We start from the raw sequence: 14,284 nt of genomic DNA, 5'->3' as shown, positions 1-14,284 counted from the left end.
CAAATACTTTATTTGTCCCAGTCAATTCGTCCACTTCCTGCAACATGTGCTGATATCAATAATTTAATTATCATATTCTCAACCATCCATGAAAAAAAGCTAACTTTTTATGTTGATTACTTTGCCCTAATTATGCAACCAATGCTAAAATCAAGTATCTTACGTTTTCTTGGAAAAAAAAAATGCCCACAAGAGTTTCCAAGAAACAAACTACAGTAGCGCAAAGATGCACATTCCGCGGCATGGCTATAAAAACAGCAAAGCGCAGAGAGGAGAGGCAGAAAATACTCAAACATAGAACTAGCAATTTCTTAAGAGCCATAAGCTTCAGATATCAAGAAAAAGCATTTTTAGGAGCTCCATCCAATGTAGGGTGAACTTGGAACTAAGGTAGTCATATCAATTGGACACTACAGCGCATTTGGTGCAGCTAATATTTTGCAACTCAGTAAAACTGACTAGGCCATTTTCCAGCTAATTAGAGTGCCTCTAAAGCCTTTGACGTGAACTGAATAGATGAATAATCTGTAATTCTTCATAATATATAAGAAGGTGACTGTTACGGAACTGTTGTGGTAGCTCTCTGAGTTACCACGTTTCTCTCATTTGGATTGCTGCAATGCCTCAATGAAGGCATCCTTGAGAAGAGGATTTGAAGCTGCTATTCTTTGCGAGGTGATATCAAAATCAGCACCAGACCTGCGGCAAAAGCAACATGCAATACTCATAAATATCCTCTTATCATATATATAAGTTAAAGCAATTATAAAATTCAGTGCTATATCTACAGATGCGACATTTAGAGACTTGGCATGTTTCATTTTGGAACGACATTCTGAACTCCAGAACCACTGGATGAACAGCATGCAGATCCAATTCTTTTAATAGACCAGGAAGATGTCAGAAGTTCGGAGGACTTACGGATCAAACAGAACGCCTCCAGCTTCTTTAACAATGAGAGCACCACCTGCCACATCCCAAGGGCCTCCATATCCAAGTTCATAAAAGAGATCAAGCCTTCCACATGCAATACCACAGAGATTTAAAGCACAGGAGCCACTCATCCGAAGAGACCTCACCTGATGTATTGAGAAACAAGTAATATTAATTATGCAATTTAAAAACTATATTTAAACTCCTGATCCCATTGCAAGGATTTATTTTACCTTGAACAGTAAACTGTTAATTTTGTTGGTACAGGTGTCCACAGTTAGTTTATCACGCTTTGTCCCAGCCTGCTTCCAGGAATCATTCATTCAGTAGCTGGAAGCAAACTAAACATCCACAATTTAAGATGAATAAACTTTATGCTAGTTTGTACTATCTCATAGAATTCACACATGAGAGAGAGAGTGAAGAAGGATCAAATGAAGTCATCCACAATCTGATGCTGCTGGATCAGAACCAATGTCTCAATGTTCCCAAAGGGCAAAGCTATAGCGCTTTTTCGAGCTAGTTATTCAAACAAGAATGCTTAATGCAAATTTTAAAAGGGTAAAAGAAATAGACAAGGCTCATCAAAAACATAATCTGTTGCTGAAAAAATGTCCATGGTCTACAAGAACTTAAATTATTACCAAAAACTTCATTCAATGTTCTATTTCTGCATGCTTATGATACGTTCATGTTGCTGAAGAAAGCTGGTGGTGTTCACAAGCATAAAATGAGGGAAGGCCTCAATGTTGTAACCAGCATACATTCTTAAAATGTGCTACAGCTGATGGATGAAGAGTTACCCAATGGTTCCATGAAAAAGATACCAGTATGTGTTTAGCTACGTATAGCTGAATACCTACCCCTGTAGCAAGAGGAGACTTCACGAGTTCAGACTGAGAAGACACTGCATATGAACAAAAGAAGTTACTGAGAGGTTTCAAGTTTGAATAGCATCAAAATATAGCACACTAATTGCAGAACTAAACTTACCTTTTATTGGTTTTCCATTCAGAAAAGCTCCTTTCCCCTCTATCCCAGTGAAAAGCTGCAAAGTAGAAGAAAGAGTTTTCTCAACTCAACCAGCAATTTTTTTTTTATTTATTATTATTTTTTGGTGCCACAACTCAATCAGCATTTGTTGCTATACATCTATTGGATTTGCTATTTGTGAGCATGATGAGCATAATTTTGGAAACCCACTATCCACTGGATAAAGGAACCCCAATAGCATGAAGGGAACAAGAAAACAGAAGCATCGTGCTTAACAGGTTTGCAAGATGGACTCAGGCAGACACTACAGAAATTACTCATGAAACATTTCAATTATTTAAGACAGATCCCTCTGGCTTTATTTCTTAGCTTTCTACACATGTACATTTTCTCTAACATTGATAGTTCAAATACCAAAACGAGTAGGTTTTTCGTAATAAAAAACAGTGTCTCACCTCATCTATAATGGGATTGTAGACAACACCAACTGTTGGAACCTTTCCAAGTGTAAGACCAATAGAAACGCACACAAAAGGGAACCTACGAGTCACCATATTATCAAAGTAAATTGCTTTAGTAACTTGCCATATATCAGAAAGTCTGTCTCAATAGCTATGCTTATTGGCAAGGCCAAATTTTTACCCATGCACAAAGTTTGTTGTTCCATCGAGGGGATCAACAATCCAAGTTGGTTCATCAGTTAGCTCTGTGACACCACAAGCAGCAGTAGTTTCTTCTCCAATGAACTAGCAGGAGCAGATTATTAGAACAAATATTAGTGCAAATGTCATTAAAAAAAAACACATCCTCATCAAGCACAATTCAAACTACACTGCCCAGCCCAAAACAAGGCATACAGAATAATGACAGTTTACCTTGTGGCTTGGAAAATGTTGCTTAAGGTGATTGAATATGAGATCTTCACATGCTTTGTCAGTTTCGGTGACCAAATCCACCTTCATTGCAGGGATGATAGCGTGGAAGGTAAACAATAACCAATTGTCATTGAGCCTTTAAAAAGAGAGTAAACTGTATACACTATTATAGTTGTATGTATGACACATGCAAAATTTGGATTTCAAATTCAAATTCGGATTATGTGTTATATATCTAATGATGAAAGTGTATATACTATCAGTGTATAGAAAATTAGTCCTCAAAGAAATGTATAGGAAAAGTGCAGGGAAAAAAAAAAACCGCACCACATATCACATGCAATTGTAAACAACTAAAAATGGTCCTTGCTCTTAGAATTTTGAACCTCCACGCCCCATTGTAGCAAGCATTGAACATCTTGCCTTCATGTGGGCATCAAGAAACTACATATATAAGCATTCCAAAATCCTGAAAATCTTTGTTTTGTCGTCATTGAACAAATTTTCCCTTATACCGTACCCAACTCCCATTGGCGGAAACTACCAATGAATTTGAATGTAGCGGAAACTAACCCCCCCCCCCCCCCCCCCCCCAAAAAAATCAATCTTTCCACCCACCGTTAATCAAGTAAAATCACATTAGTCACAATTAACGGCAATTGGTCAAATTTGAAAGTATCAGCAACAAAAGCAAAATCGAAAAATTCCCCAGACTCGAAGACATGATCTCAAAAGTTTTGGCCTTTCATGCGAACGTCAAAGACAAAAAGGTGAACACCAGCAGAACAGAGCTCAATGAACTTCGAAGGGGAAACAATAAAAGTTCACCACACCTGGCTTTTATGCTCCACATGCTTGGTCTGATAGAACCCATTACGAATTAACTGTTAAGATGAAAGAGAAAAATGAAAAGTAAAGTAAACCCAAAATGACAACCTTTTTGAAGATGTTGAAGGCGAAAAAACCATACAATAAAAGCCTATCAAACAAATTGAAGGGGGTGGGGGAGCTTAGGAAATCAATCAAGCAACTCAAGGGAAAAGCAACAATGGAGAAAGCGTTAAACTTGAAAAGAAGAAAATTGGTTGAATGAGTGTGAGAGTATTCAACCTCTCCAGCTTTCTTTGCTGCATCCACTGCAACGGACAGGAATTCCTCCACTGATTTCAATCAAGAAACGAATTTTCAGTCCCAAGAAACATGTTACAAACAGCGACGGTACAATTTCCTTCACAATCAAATAACAGATACATGCAAAAAAAGAGGAAAAGAAATTCTACATGTGAAAACATTAATTGGGGTCCAACCATTTTGGGCCATTCTTCTCTCCTGGGGGAAAATGGGAAAAAGAGGGCGACGCAGACGTGAACAGAAATGGAGTGGGTGGGGGTGTAGCGGGTTGGGGATGATGGACGGTTGGACGCTTTTAGATCCTACCGGTACTCGTAATTTGGCTGATACCAAAACAAGGACTGCCGATGCTTCGTTGCATGGGGGAGATGGAATTGAAACAGGGCAGCCAGCCTCCAACTATTTTGCTAATAGTAGTAGCAGGGGGGTGTAATTTATAGGCATTTTTTATTTTATTTTATTTTGTTTTATTTATTTATGGGACGACCCGTCACACTGATTAGTACTAAAGCTAAGGAGTAGGGACTAGGAACAGGATACCTGAAATCAATTGATTAGTAGCATTTTCACCTTATTAGCTTTTAAAACAGTTCAAATAAAATATGTTATCTTAAATACAGTTGAGATGAGCCCGACTTGCCAATTTTGATTCCAAATTCAACTTGAACCAATTCCGCTTATGATTTTTGAAATAACAAAACAAGTTTTGATATGAACTTTTAATTAAAAAGGGTTGAACATGATGCTTTTTTTTTAAAAAAAAAAAAAGGAAAAAGGAGGATCAATAGGGTTAAACATGATTGAAAGGTAGATAGATATCCTTGGAGATCGGAGCGAATAACATTCTTGAAAATTCTCGCCTGCATTATTTGGTTGCTACAACAACTCGTAATATGCTCATTAGATATTCCTCGCTAGTCGCTAGCTTACATGAAATGGAAAAGCCGCCCTTTTTTTTTTCTTTCCTGGTTCTTAAAAAATCAGCCGTTCTGGGAACCAACCAGATGGTAACATTTGTTTCATTTTTCGTACGGCTAAAAACATGTTTTGATTTTAGTTGTATCGAGAGAGAGAGGGAGAGAGGAAGCGAACCCAAGAATTTCCACCAAGCAGCCTGACAGAAAGGGGGATGCTGAGGAATATGCCAGCCAGAATTCTGATTCCATCTGGCGAATTATTTTTGATTGTTTCCTGTCGAAGGCTTCTATTATTATTCTCGACACCATTTCTCCTCTCATCTGAGCTTGAGCATGGTTCAGTGGCTGCAAGTGGAGGTTCAAATTTCACTGCAGAGAAAAAAATTTAAAAGTAGTGTTCAATCACTTTTTTGATCTATTACATCTCTTAGTTCTTAATACAAGTCTCTTTAGATTTTCCTTCTCCTATAAATTAAGATAAAATAAATTATATAATTATTATTGTTGCCCTGAAAAAGAAAAAAAAAAAAAAAAGAAGCTACTTACTATGAATGAGAATGATACTCCCCTGTCAATTTGTCATTTCTTAGGAATGCAATATGAGACTCCTTTTCCTCTCAAGCCTCGGTGAAACCGTGCACCGGACTGCGACTTTAGGACCTTCTTTGATTACTTGACAAACACTGCTACATTAGACAATTACTATTTGTTCTCTTTTGCTTCCTTCCATTGACTTGTACACTTAAACTGTCATAATGATTAAAAATTTTTATTAAAAAAAAAAACCATTCTTCACCTTCCTTTTAACGAACAAAACAAAAACTAGATCAAGAATTCAGAACAGAACACTACAGTCTCTTAACCATATTCATTTGCTGCAGCACACAGGTTTTCCCTCTACAATGCTCAAGATACCAACAAGTCTGCAAAATGCTTTGAAGGTTTACATTATTCTTATTAATAATACCAGCCATGTACATTCCTCGCTGTCATATATCATGCACCATTCACATTCATATTCACATCTCTCTCTCTTGCTGAATCTATCGTCTTCCAGCTTTGTATTCGGAATATTGAAACCTCCAGTTAGGGATGCAAACGAATCGAGCCGCTCGCGAGCAGCTCGAGTCGAGCTTGAATCGAGCCGCTCGATCGACTTGAGCTCGAGCTGGTCGAGCCAGAGTCAAGCTCGAACTCAAAACATTAAACTCGTTAGCTCACGAGCCGGCTCGCGAGCTCGAGTATATATATTTATTTATTTATTTTTAATAGTAAAATTACATAAATATTCTTAATATTTTATTATTTATTAAGAAAAAATATTATTTTATTTATTTTTTTAAAAATAAAATAATTATTTTTTATTTTTTTCGAGCTCGAGCTTGAAAATTACCAGCTCGTCGAGCTCGAGCTCGAGTTCGAATTCGATGAAATTAAGTCAAGACTCGACTCGATAAGGCCAGAGCTCAACTCGGTTCAGCTCGTTTGCAGCCCTAACCTCCAGCAAACTAAAGAAGAAGAAAAAGAAATGAAAAGCTTTACGAAAAGGGGGTCCATGTTTCCAGATATTCTGTCACTAGAAACTATCGTTGCAAATAAAATTGGAGGGAAGAAAATAACTCCCGACAGATATTACAACTAGGAGGCATGAACGCGCTTCGCGCGATAGAAATATAAAATGCCCTGTCCAGTTTTGAAGTAATAAAAATAACAATTTATTTAGAAAAGTATATTTTTTAGCATAGTTATTCCACAAGTTAAGTTTTGTTGATACTTTTTGGCCGTTTCTCACAAAGCGTCTAGTCAATGGCAACCGTCAACTTGCATTTTTTGCAAAACCATTTCTGGTGCAAAAATGGAACCAATGTAGTATATAATACAGAGCAAGAAAAGAAAGAGCATCCCACGAGTTGGTTATTTACTGATTGAGAAACTTTTGTGGCCTATAATAGCAAACACAATTGGAATTAAACAAGCCTATAATGTGGTCTAATAGACTACAATCTTAAGCATCCATTCAACACTATATCAAAGTTTCACGATGACAACTGTTTGAGGGGGCCTATACAGAACGTGAAATTATGAATCTCTTAAAGACTGTATTCACCTCTTCAGCCAGTGACAGGAACTTTTGAGACTCATCAGAAGCATAACCAGAAGAACCTAGAACTAACATTCCCGGAGCAAAACATGCTAAATCATCCATCTGCATATAATTTTGAAAGACAAATACTATAAATTAATAATTACTCCTCCACAAAACAATTAGGATATTTAATCTTGCAAGTTCACACGTCACCTTGTCAGTTAGGGAATTTCCAATCTTTTCACAGATATATGCAAAGGATGAAGGGGTAGTTCTCTTAACCAAGCTTGAAAGACCTTTCATTGATGTCTCCCACATTTTTCTGCTTGCAGATTCATGAGAAGAGTTACTTCTCCAGGATATTCTAAGTTTATCTCAAAGTGTGAAAAAGAACTTAAGACAGCAAAGTAAAGAAATCTACTCCATGCTCAACAACAATGCAATAAGCAATATGTACATTAAACTTCAATGTCATTAGTCTCTCGCTTTGAGCTCATAATACATTTTTCTAATCCCATATACGTGACTTTTCTTTTACCTATATTTTCTCAGGATAGCTGACACACTTTGATACAAGTCTATATATATATAGACATACATACACACACACACACACACACAAACATTAAAATAGAAATGTGAATGCTTTGCAGAAAGTATGCCTTTTGGGAAAAGATCGATATATCTAAGGAAAGAAATGCCAATGTTTACCTGTAATGATTTACAGAAGCAGTTTTGTTTCCTTGTATCCACACCTTGAGTAAATATTCATAAAAGTTGCCAAAAGAAGAGCTTTTACCATTATTCAAATTACAAAAAATACAAAGTAAAGAAAAGAAAAAAGTATATTTTCAAAGCCATGGAAATGAGATATACAGGAGGATAATTTTGAAGGGACCTAAATGAAAAACAAATGCTATCTATAGATTATGAGATAATTACAAAGCAAGTACTGCTAAGGAATGTAAACATATTGAATAGATTGTATCTGTCCCCCATAGCCCCAGAAGTGATGGTAGAATAGGATGTTGTGCCCCTATGGGGATTAACATAGATGGGAAGCAAACCATCAGTAGGAAAGGTCCTTCTAAGAAATAAAATAACATTCTCCACCTGAAAGTAATGGATATGAATCATCAGCTGTCTGTCAGAAACTTATTGGGAAAAAAAAGGTCTATCCTTATCTAACTCAGCCAAAATTCTCTCTTGTTCGAGCACTATAAAATCTTAATATACACTTTGACTATTAAAACTTTCATAAAATGTTCATCTCTTTTGTCTCTCTCAGACGCACAGAAGAAGGAAAAGGGGGAATGAGTGAGCGAATTACTTGAAAGTGTAAGGAGCTAGTTTTTGGATACCTTCTGCCGATACTTTGGGTTTCCAATCCTTTGAGAAAGAGTAATAAACTCTAGCTGCTCTGTACCAGAATCAGCTAAAATACTATCAACCTGAGAAAAGGTAAAGTTTTACACAATTTGTCATACATATGTATACTCAAGGCATAGACATGACAATGAGCAGAGACAATGCAAGTAGTTCATGCAGAGAAGTAGAAATACAGAAGTTGATTGGGAGATACATGATTTCAATGTAAAGAAAGCCAGGATTAATAAGAGCAATGTAAAGCTCAATTGCCATTATATAATTGTGAAGAATCAGGGAATATTTAGATAATTATTGTGGCAGGTATTGCTATTATTATATCGTGCAACTGAGTCTTGAAAGGGCCCACAACAATTTTGTTTTGCTTAAAAGTATAGCAAAAGTCACAGTTGGACAATGAACTTGAGTCTAAATGTTTCATGAAACAGAAAACAAATTAACATATGTATCAACTTACACCAGTCGATCTGGGATTATGCGGATTCCCATGAGCCAAGCTAATAACGTTATAAGGAATGCCAGAAGGTGTGTCCTATGTAGGCAGTAGCCTATCCGCAATATCCTGAGCCTTTTCAAGGAAAACCTTATCCCCAGACAGATTATATGCACTGAGAAGTCCTCCTACCACTCTGGATTTTGTTATGAAAAATTCATAAGTAACCACCAGTTATATGAATATCTTGTCTACCTCCATTTAAAAAGTTGACAAGAATTTCAGATGTTAAAACTTATACAAAGGAAAAGATGAAAACACAAACCTAAAACACACGAAACATTAAACCTTATAAAACAACCTTATGGTTGTTTCAAACACACTTGCATCATAGTTTTTGTTAAAATCCAAGGAATTTACAACCCACTTGCCACCAAATGACCAGATAAGATTAGATAGGAAAAATGGATAAGCAAATACTTACCGATTAAAGACACTTTGCAATTAAAAGATCACCTTACTACAGTGAAACTTTCAGGAGGGGGGAGGGAAAGCAAATTTGGACAAAGATAGTGACAACTTATACGTGTGTGAACAAAGATATAGCAATCATTTTTTAACATGGTGACTACAGAAAAACTAAACAGCAAGTGGAAATTCTACGACATTGCTGCTAATCTTCAATGAAGAAAAAGTCAACAAGCAAAATTTACATTTATGCAAGTGGCTCAAATGTCTTAACTTGTTTTACACTGCCAACTTCATTTTCTTTCTTGAAATTAAAGCATAAAGGGTTTTGGACAGAAATCAAATCCAGCACCGTGGCTATACCAAAACGAAAAAATGCCAAGTATGGTTGTCTTCAAATTGGTGTAATTCCTACCTTCTTAACCCATACAAAACCTTCAACTCTACATCCTCCTACTGAGAGCGCAGGTCTTTTTGGATCTTTTGTCTTGTCAGATTTATCCTCTAAAGCAAGTCTTTTAGACTCTAGTGAAACAGATGCAACCAAAGTTTCCATTGTCTGCAAATAATTAAAAAACCCAGTAATGCCACATATATAATAGGTGACAACATCAACACCTATGCAGGACTACACAATTCAATCATAGGTTTCTAGTATAGAAAAATGATATCAACTGCATTGATAGATGTGCAGAGTCATGCTACATATACATTTTCCTTTTCCTTTATTTATTTAATTTTTGTTTTGTTCTTTTACTTCCTTGCTTTACTTCACCTTATTTTTGCCTTTCCCGTTTAAAACTTTGGGCATGCAACTCAATATTGTTTCTTACCTGGACCAGACTTTCAATGTCTTGATCGCCAAAATATGATTCATGCTCATGATGCCCATGTTCATCCTTATATTAAAACAGACAACAAACTTCTGATTTGAATACAGCAAATTCAAATATTACATAAGGTCATTATAAATGAAAATTTCTTCTACTTAAAGCTAAAGAAGAGAAAAGTTTGCACTACAGAAGGAAATTTTTAATGAGAAAGTTCAGATTAACCAAGACAAACATATAATAAGCAAACAGTTTTTAACAGGCAACAAAGGTCAAAGAATCAAATTTGTACAAAGATAGTGACAACTTATACATGTGTGAACAAAGATAGCAAAGAAGGTTTAATACAGAGAAAAAATAAAATTATGGACCAACATTCATATTAGTGTCATACAGCAGCCTAGCAGATATTGCGCATAGTCCATTTTATGTCTAGGACTCTTTCCACCGAATCTAATAATGCAAGTATTATCAAATTATATTCAACTTTAATGTCAACGAAAAGGAGAACAAGGTATAAAAAATGAAACTGAAACATTAGAAAATTTCCAACAGGAATATTGCAAGCAAATTCCAAGTATGAAGCTATTGGACAAGGCCAACAAATCATAAGTAAGGATGACAAAAGGAGAATTTTAAAAAAAAAACTTCTTGAGCAGTTCTCCATTAATTTTTTTTAGTCCAAGAGAGATTTTAAGATCTTACAAGAAGAAAAGAGAAATGGAGAATTAAACTAGTAATATAGGCAGCTACCTTCTTTTCATTATTTCTTCGGCTGTCTTGAAGTCATTGCAAAAAGCTTCTATCCACAACCGTTACGCCAAACATCTCGATCAGGCACACCTTCAGTAAAATAATTTTGCCCTCCTGAAGCAGCCTCAGTCAAATCTGGATCTGGATCTATATCAGAATTTGGATGTTTAAGGTCCAAAATTGCTGCTGCAGAGCCATCACCTAAGCGGATCCTGTGAAAAACCAAAAAAATTATTTTTGGATGGCCGACTATGGTAGCCACCAAGGAGCCCAGGACAAGGGGCGGAAAAAATACGAACTCCAGAGGAGGGGGAGGAAAACAGGAAGCTTACAGAAAAGATCGGAGTTCACTGGAAAGTAAGAAGGAGAAAGCTCGCGACGAAGGAGGAGGAAAAGTGAACGAACGGCACAAGATCTGGACCGATGCAAACAACAGCGAAGGCGGTAGCTCCTTGGGCGGTAAGAAGACAATGGAATTGGCAGAACGGAATACCACACCGCAACAAAGCTTTGTACCAGTCAGGAGAGCACGCGGATAAGTGACAGAGCAACATTGTTGTGAGAAAAAAAAGGAAGAGAAAGGGAAAAGAATGACAGAAGAAAGAGAGAGAAAGCAGCTGCAGAGGGAAGGCAGCGAGAAGAGAGAATGCAGCAGAAGCACATGGGATACTGGCAGCGAGGCCAGGTGGGAAGCTAACGCGCGAGGCGCGAAGGACTGAATGCTTCCAATCCACATGCCGGGCACGTCAGAGGACGACGAAAGTTTTGGCTGAATTCTGTTGGGATGTTATCTACTTATTATGCTGATAACATGGCCATGTCAACTAATGGAACTACACAAAGCCGTATTCATGGGCCCTCTTTCGGCTCTAGCGCAGCAATTTCTCTGACAACTTGGGCTTTGTCAGCCTCAAACTGTTCATCCTCTGCACCAAGACGCAAACAACTAGAATTAGAATGCACTAAACCCAATAAGCTCTAGGAGAGGGTAAACCGTACATGTTTGTTCTCTCTTACCTTTATCCAACTTGAAATCAGCAAAGAGGCGCAGAAGTTTGCTTCTATTTGCCACAAGGATGCTAACGATATCTGGGGGCTTATGTTGATTGGCAGCGAATAACTGTGGGACAAAAATTGCATCTTTGGTCAGGAAGAACCAACACCAACCTGGTCTTGATTTCTTGGCAAAGCATATACCAGGGTGGTTGAGATACGAAGCAATACCTTAAAAACATGAAATGCTTCAATCTGAATGCTCTTGCTGGATTCCTGCCAGAGAACAAGTGTTTGTTCAGTATGGAACAACAGATGTAACAGATCAAAAGAGATAAAAGAACAAAATATAGTTCACCGTCTACAACGGCAAGGGGCAAGAAAGGAAGAAAAGGGAGTTTGGTGAATGACACATTCAAAGTACAATAAGATTTGACCTTAGCCAATATCTATCTATTCGTTTAGAATAATTTCTTTATTACATTGTTGCAGTAAGATGATCTTCGGACTATTTCAATATCTTTATCTATGCCAAGGAGAGAGAGAGACAGAGAGGCCCAACCAAATGGTATTTCTCAATCAAGAGGAGAAAACATACTCTAAGAAGATTCATTAGAATCCCCAAGTTGTCTCTTGAGCTAACATATCGAGTCATGACAGCTGAATTTGAGCGGTCAAGCAGCATATCCCCCAGCAACTGTGACCACCAAAAGAATAATTGTCTTAAACAATAACTTTTCAAACAGAAATAATAATAATAATAATAATAAATGCTGGACTAAAACAATAAATTACAATCATCCTATGAACGCCTAAATTTTCTTTGGCTGATAGGATAAAAGAAGGCCAAATGGACAGAATAAATGCATCAAATGCATGTGCCATGGTATAGCTCTTCAGTTCACTTGAGTAAGAGAATGCAAACTAAAGAATTAAAATTTTGGAACTCTTAATAACAGAGAGACTCGCACTTCAAAAAGAATGGAGAGAAACCCCTGAACACAAATTTACTACAAGATGGCCTTCATTTTCTTCTGTATGCCTGGCTTTTAGAAATTTTAACAACTATAATTCCAATCCTTTTCTCAATATTCCTCCTAGTTTGAAAAAAAATCCTTTGAGAGGTTCCCATCTGAGATTTTTCCCGAATTGGCAACCCCGGATGCACCAAGTACTGTAGCAGAGACAGAATTTGCATGTCTGACATACTGGTAAACAGTCAGCATCAACTTCACATCTTGGAAGAGGTTCCCATACCGCTGTTGAATGAATCATTATTGTTGTTATTATTCGATAATAATATTAAGTACATAAATTTTCTGCCACGTGTAGGAAAAAATAATCTCAGCTGGTAGGGAAGAATAAGTTTTGTGTTTTGCCTAGTATTTTTCCAAGTCCTACAAGAATTTCATTTCCAGGTGGTTACCTAAATCTCTAACGAAAAGGAGTCTTAATTCCATTCCCAATATTAACGCAAGGGAAAAGGAAACCATTAGGTGAGATCGATTTCCCAATCTTAGACTGACTCGGTGCGGAAGAAAAATAAAATAAAATAAACGTTACCATAATCTGAATTAAGAAGGTTATTCTAAAACGACTGAAAATTGGTAGTATTTCCTTTTCCAACACGGTCACAGAAATTGGCGCTCCATAGTCTATATATAAGAGGCCATCAAGCCCTCTTCGACATTAAGATTATAGCTATCGAGCCCCCAGCACTTTAGAAGTTTTAACCCGCGAATTCATTCAGGTAATCTCTCTATTCTTCGAATCTTTAATCTTCAATCTTCATGCGCCTTGCCTTGCTTCTCACTTTGGATTTTATCAATTCTACGAGAAGCCTCATTAGTATAATGTAGCAGGAAGTTGTTTATAGTACGATTGTAGTTGAAGTTGGAGATATTAAGGGTTGAAAAGGGCAGTTTGTTGAAACATAAATCTACTTATTATATAAGAAAGAAGTGAGATTGCTGTAGCAATCTCTATGGCTGCCAAGTGGCGCCCATCTACTTTGACACATGGCTCATTAATCTTTTGAGTAAGTTATCTTTATTTTTTTTTCCTTTTTCTTTTGGCTTTTATTTTCCCCTCATTTCCTCCTTTCCTTTTGGCAAAAGACAACCACAAGAACCCTCATCCTCATCTACACTATCACTTGCATACTCAATTTTCACTCTGTATTCTTTTCATTTTTTTTTCTTTTTTTCCTTCATCCTAAATTTTTTACTCTTTTTTTTTCTATTAAATTAGTTGATGCATTTTTTTTTCAATTTTTCCATAATTAACTAAATGAATGGTTTTTGTTGTTGGAGTGGATGAGGGAAGATAGCAAATTTTATTGAGTGAAGATAACAAATTTTTCTCAACTTATATTCATTCCAATTTTAGTTTTCATTTATTAAAATTGTTATTTGATAATAGACTAATAGTGCTAGGATGGATGAGGAATAATTTGACAAGTGAAGATCCAAGGTGAATGATGGCTG

General features: G+C 36.6%; 3 protein-coding genes and 1 long non-coding RNA gene across 11 annotated transcripts; all 4 read right to left on the bottom strand.

Moving 5' to 3' along the window:
- Positions 1 to 285: 285 nt before the first annotated feature.
- LOC113707693 (inositol monophosphatase 3-like) lies at positions 286 to 4,354 on the bottom strand. 4 transcript variants are annotated; one of them, XM_027229977.2, is made up of 11 exons: positions 4,082 to 4,354; positions 3,912 to 3,961; positions 3,635 to 3,685; positions 2,802 to 2,882; positions 2,569 to 2,672; positions 2,382 to 2,466; positions 1,927 to 1,981; positions 1,797 to 1,840; positions 1,167 to 1,235; positions 922 to 1,079; positions 286 to 699 (listed from the first exon to the last, which is right to left on the bottom strand). In XM_027229977.2, the coding sequence occupies exons 1-11, from the start codon at positions 4,119 to 4,121 to the stop codon at positions 603 to 605; spliced, it is 834 nt and encodes a 277-aa protein (XP_027085778.2). In that variant the 5' UTR covers positions 4,122 to 4,354; the 3' UTR covers positions 286 to 602. The 4 variants fall into 4 exon arrangements, with proteins under 4 accessions (XP_027085778.2, XP_027085779.2, XP_071920480.1 ...); XM_027229978.2 differs by having other exon boundaries at positions 4,109 to 4,353; XM_072064379.1 differs by lacking the exon at positions 3,635 to 3,685 and having other exon boundaries at positions 4,082 to 4,353.
- Positions 4,355 to 5,597: 1,243 nt separating this feature from the next.
- On the bottom strand, positions 5,598 to 6,490 carry LOC113709108 (uncharacterized). Its single transcript, XR_003452559.2, has 2 exons — positions 6,348 to 6,490; positions 5,598 to 5,929 (listed from the first exon to the last, which is right to left on the bottom strand). It is a non-coding gene; the product is annotated as an uncharacterized lncRNA (long non-coding RNA).
- Positions 6,491 to 6,730: 240 nt separating this feature from the next.
- On the bottom strand, positions 6,731 to 13,378 carry LOC113707947 (mannosyl-oligosaccharide 1,2-alpha-mannosidase MNS1-like). 5 transcript variants are annotated; one of them, XM_072064381.1, is made up of 12 exons: positions 13,362 to 13,378; positions 12,397 to 12,495; positions 12,030 to 12,074; positions 11,823 to 11,925; positions 11,138 to 11,731; positions 10,806 to 11,017; positions 9,638 to 9,781; positions 8,297 to 8,386; positions 7,878 to 8,048; positions 7,647 to 7,690; positions 7,149 to 7,257; positions 6,731 to 7,055 (listed from the first exon to the last, which is right to left on the bottom strand). In XM_072064381.1, exons 7-12 carry the CDS (start codon positions 9,776 to 9,778, stop codon positions 6,912 to 6,914), a joined length of 699 nt encoding a protein of 232 aa, XP_071920482.1. In that variant the 5' UTR covers positions 9,779 to 9,781; positions 10,806 to 11,017; positions 11,138 to 11,731; positions 11,823 to 11,925; positions 12,030 to 12,074; positions 12,397 to 12,495; positions 13,362 to 13,378; the 3' UTR covers positions 6,731 to 6,911. The 5 variants fall into 5 exon arrangements, with proteins under 5 accessions (XP_071920482.1, XP_071920486.1, XP_071920484.1 ...); XM_072064385.1 differs by lacking the exon at positions 7,878 to 8,048; XM_072064383.1 differs by lacking the exons at positions 12,397 to 12,495; positions 13,362 to 13,378 and adding an exon at positions 12,281 to 12,299.
- LOC140004437 (putative MO25-like protein At5g47540) lies at positions 11,655 to 13,073 on the bottom strand. Its single transcript, XM_072064700.1, has 5 exons — positions 13,008 to 13,073; positions 12,397 to 12,495; positions 11,973 to 12,074; positions 11,823 to 11,925; positions 11,655 to 11,731 (listed from the first exon to the last, which is right to left on the bottom strand). Exons 1-5 carry the CDS (start codon positions 13,071 to 13,073, stop codon positions 11,655 to 11,657), a joined length of 447 nt encoding a protein of 148 aa, XP_071920801.1.
- Positions 13,379 to 14,284: the final 906 nt, after the last annotated feature.

This window comes from Coffea arabica, chromosome 9c (assembly GCF_036785885.1).
Source record: "Coffea arabica cultivar ET-39 chromosome 9c, Coffea Arabica ET-39 HiFi, whole genome shotgun sequence".
In the NCBI taxonomy this organism is placed as follows: Eukaryota; Viridiplantae; Streptophyta; class Magnoliopsida; order Gentianales; family Rubiaceae; genus Coffea; species Coffea arabica.
This window is presented reverse-complemented; position numbering and strand designations above follow the sequence as displayed.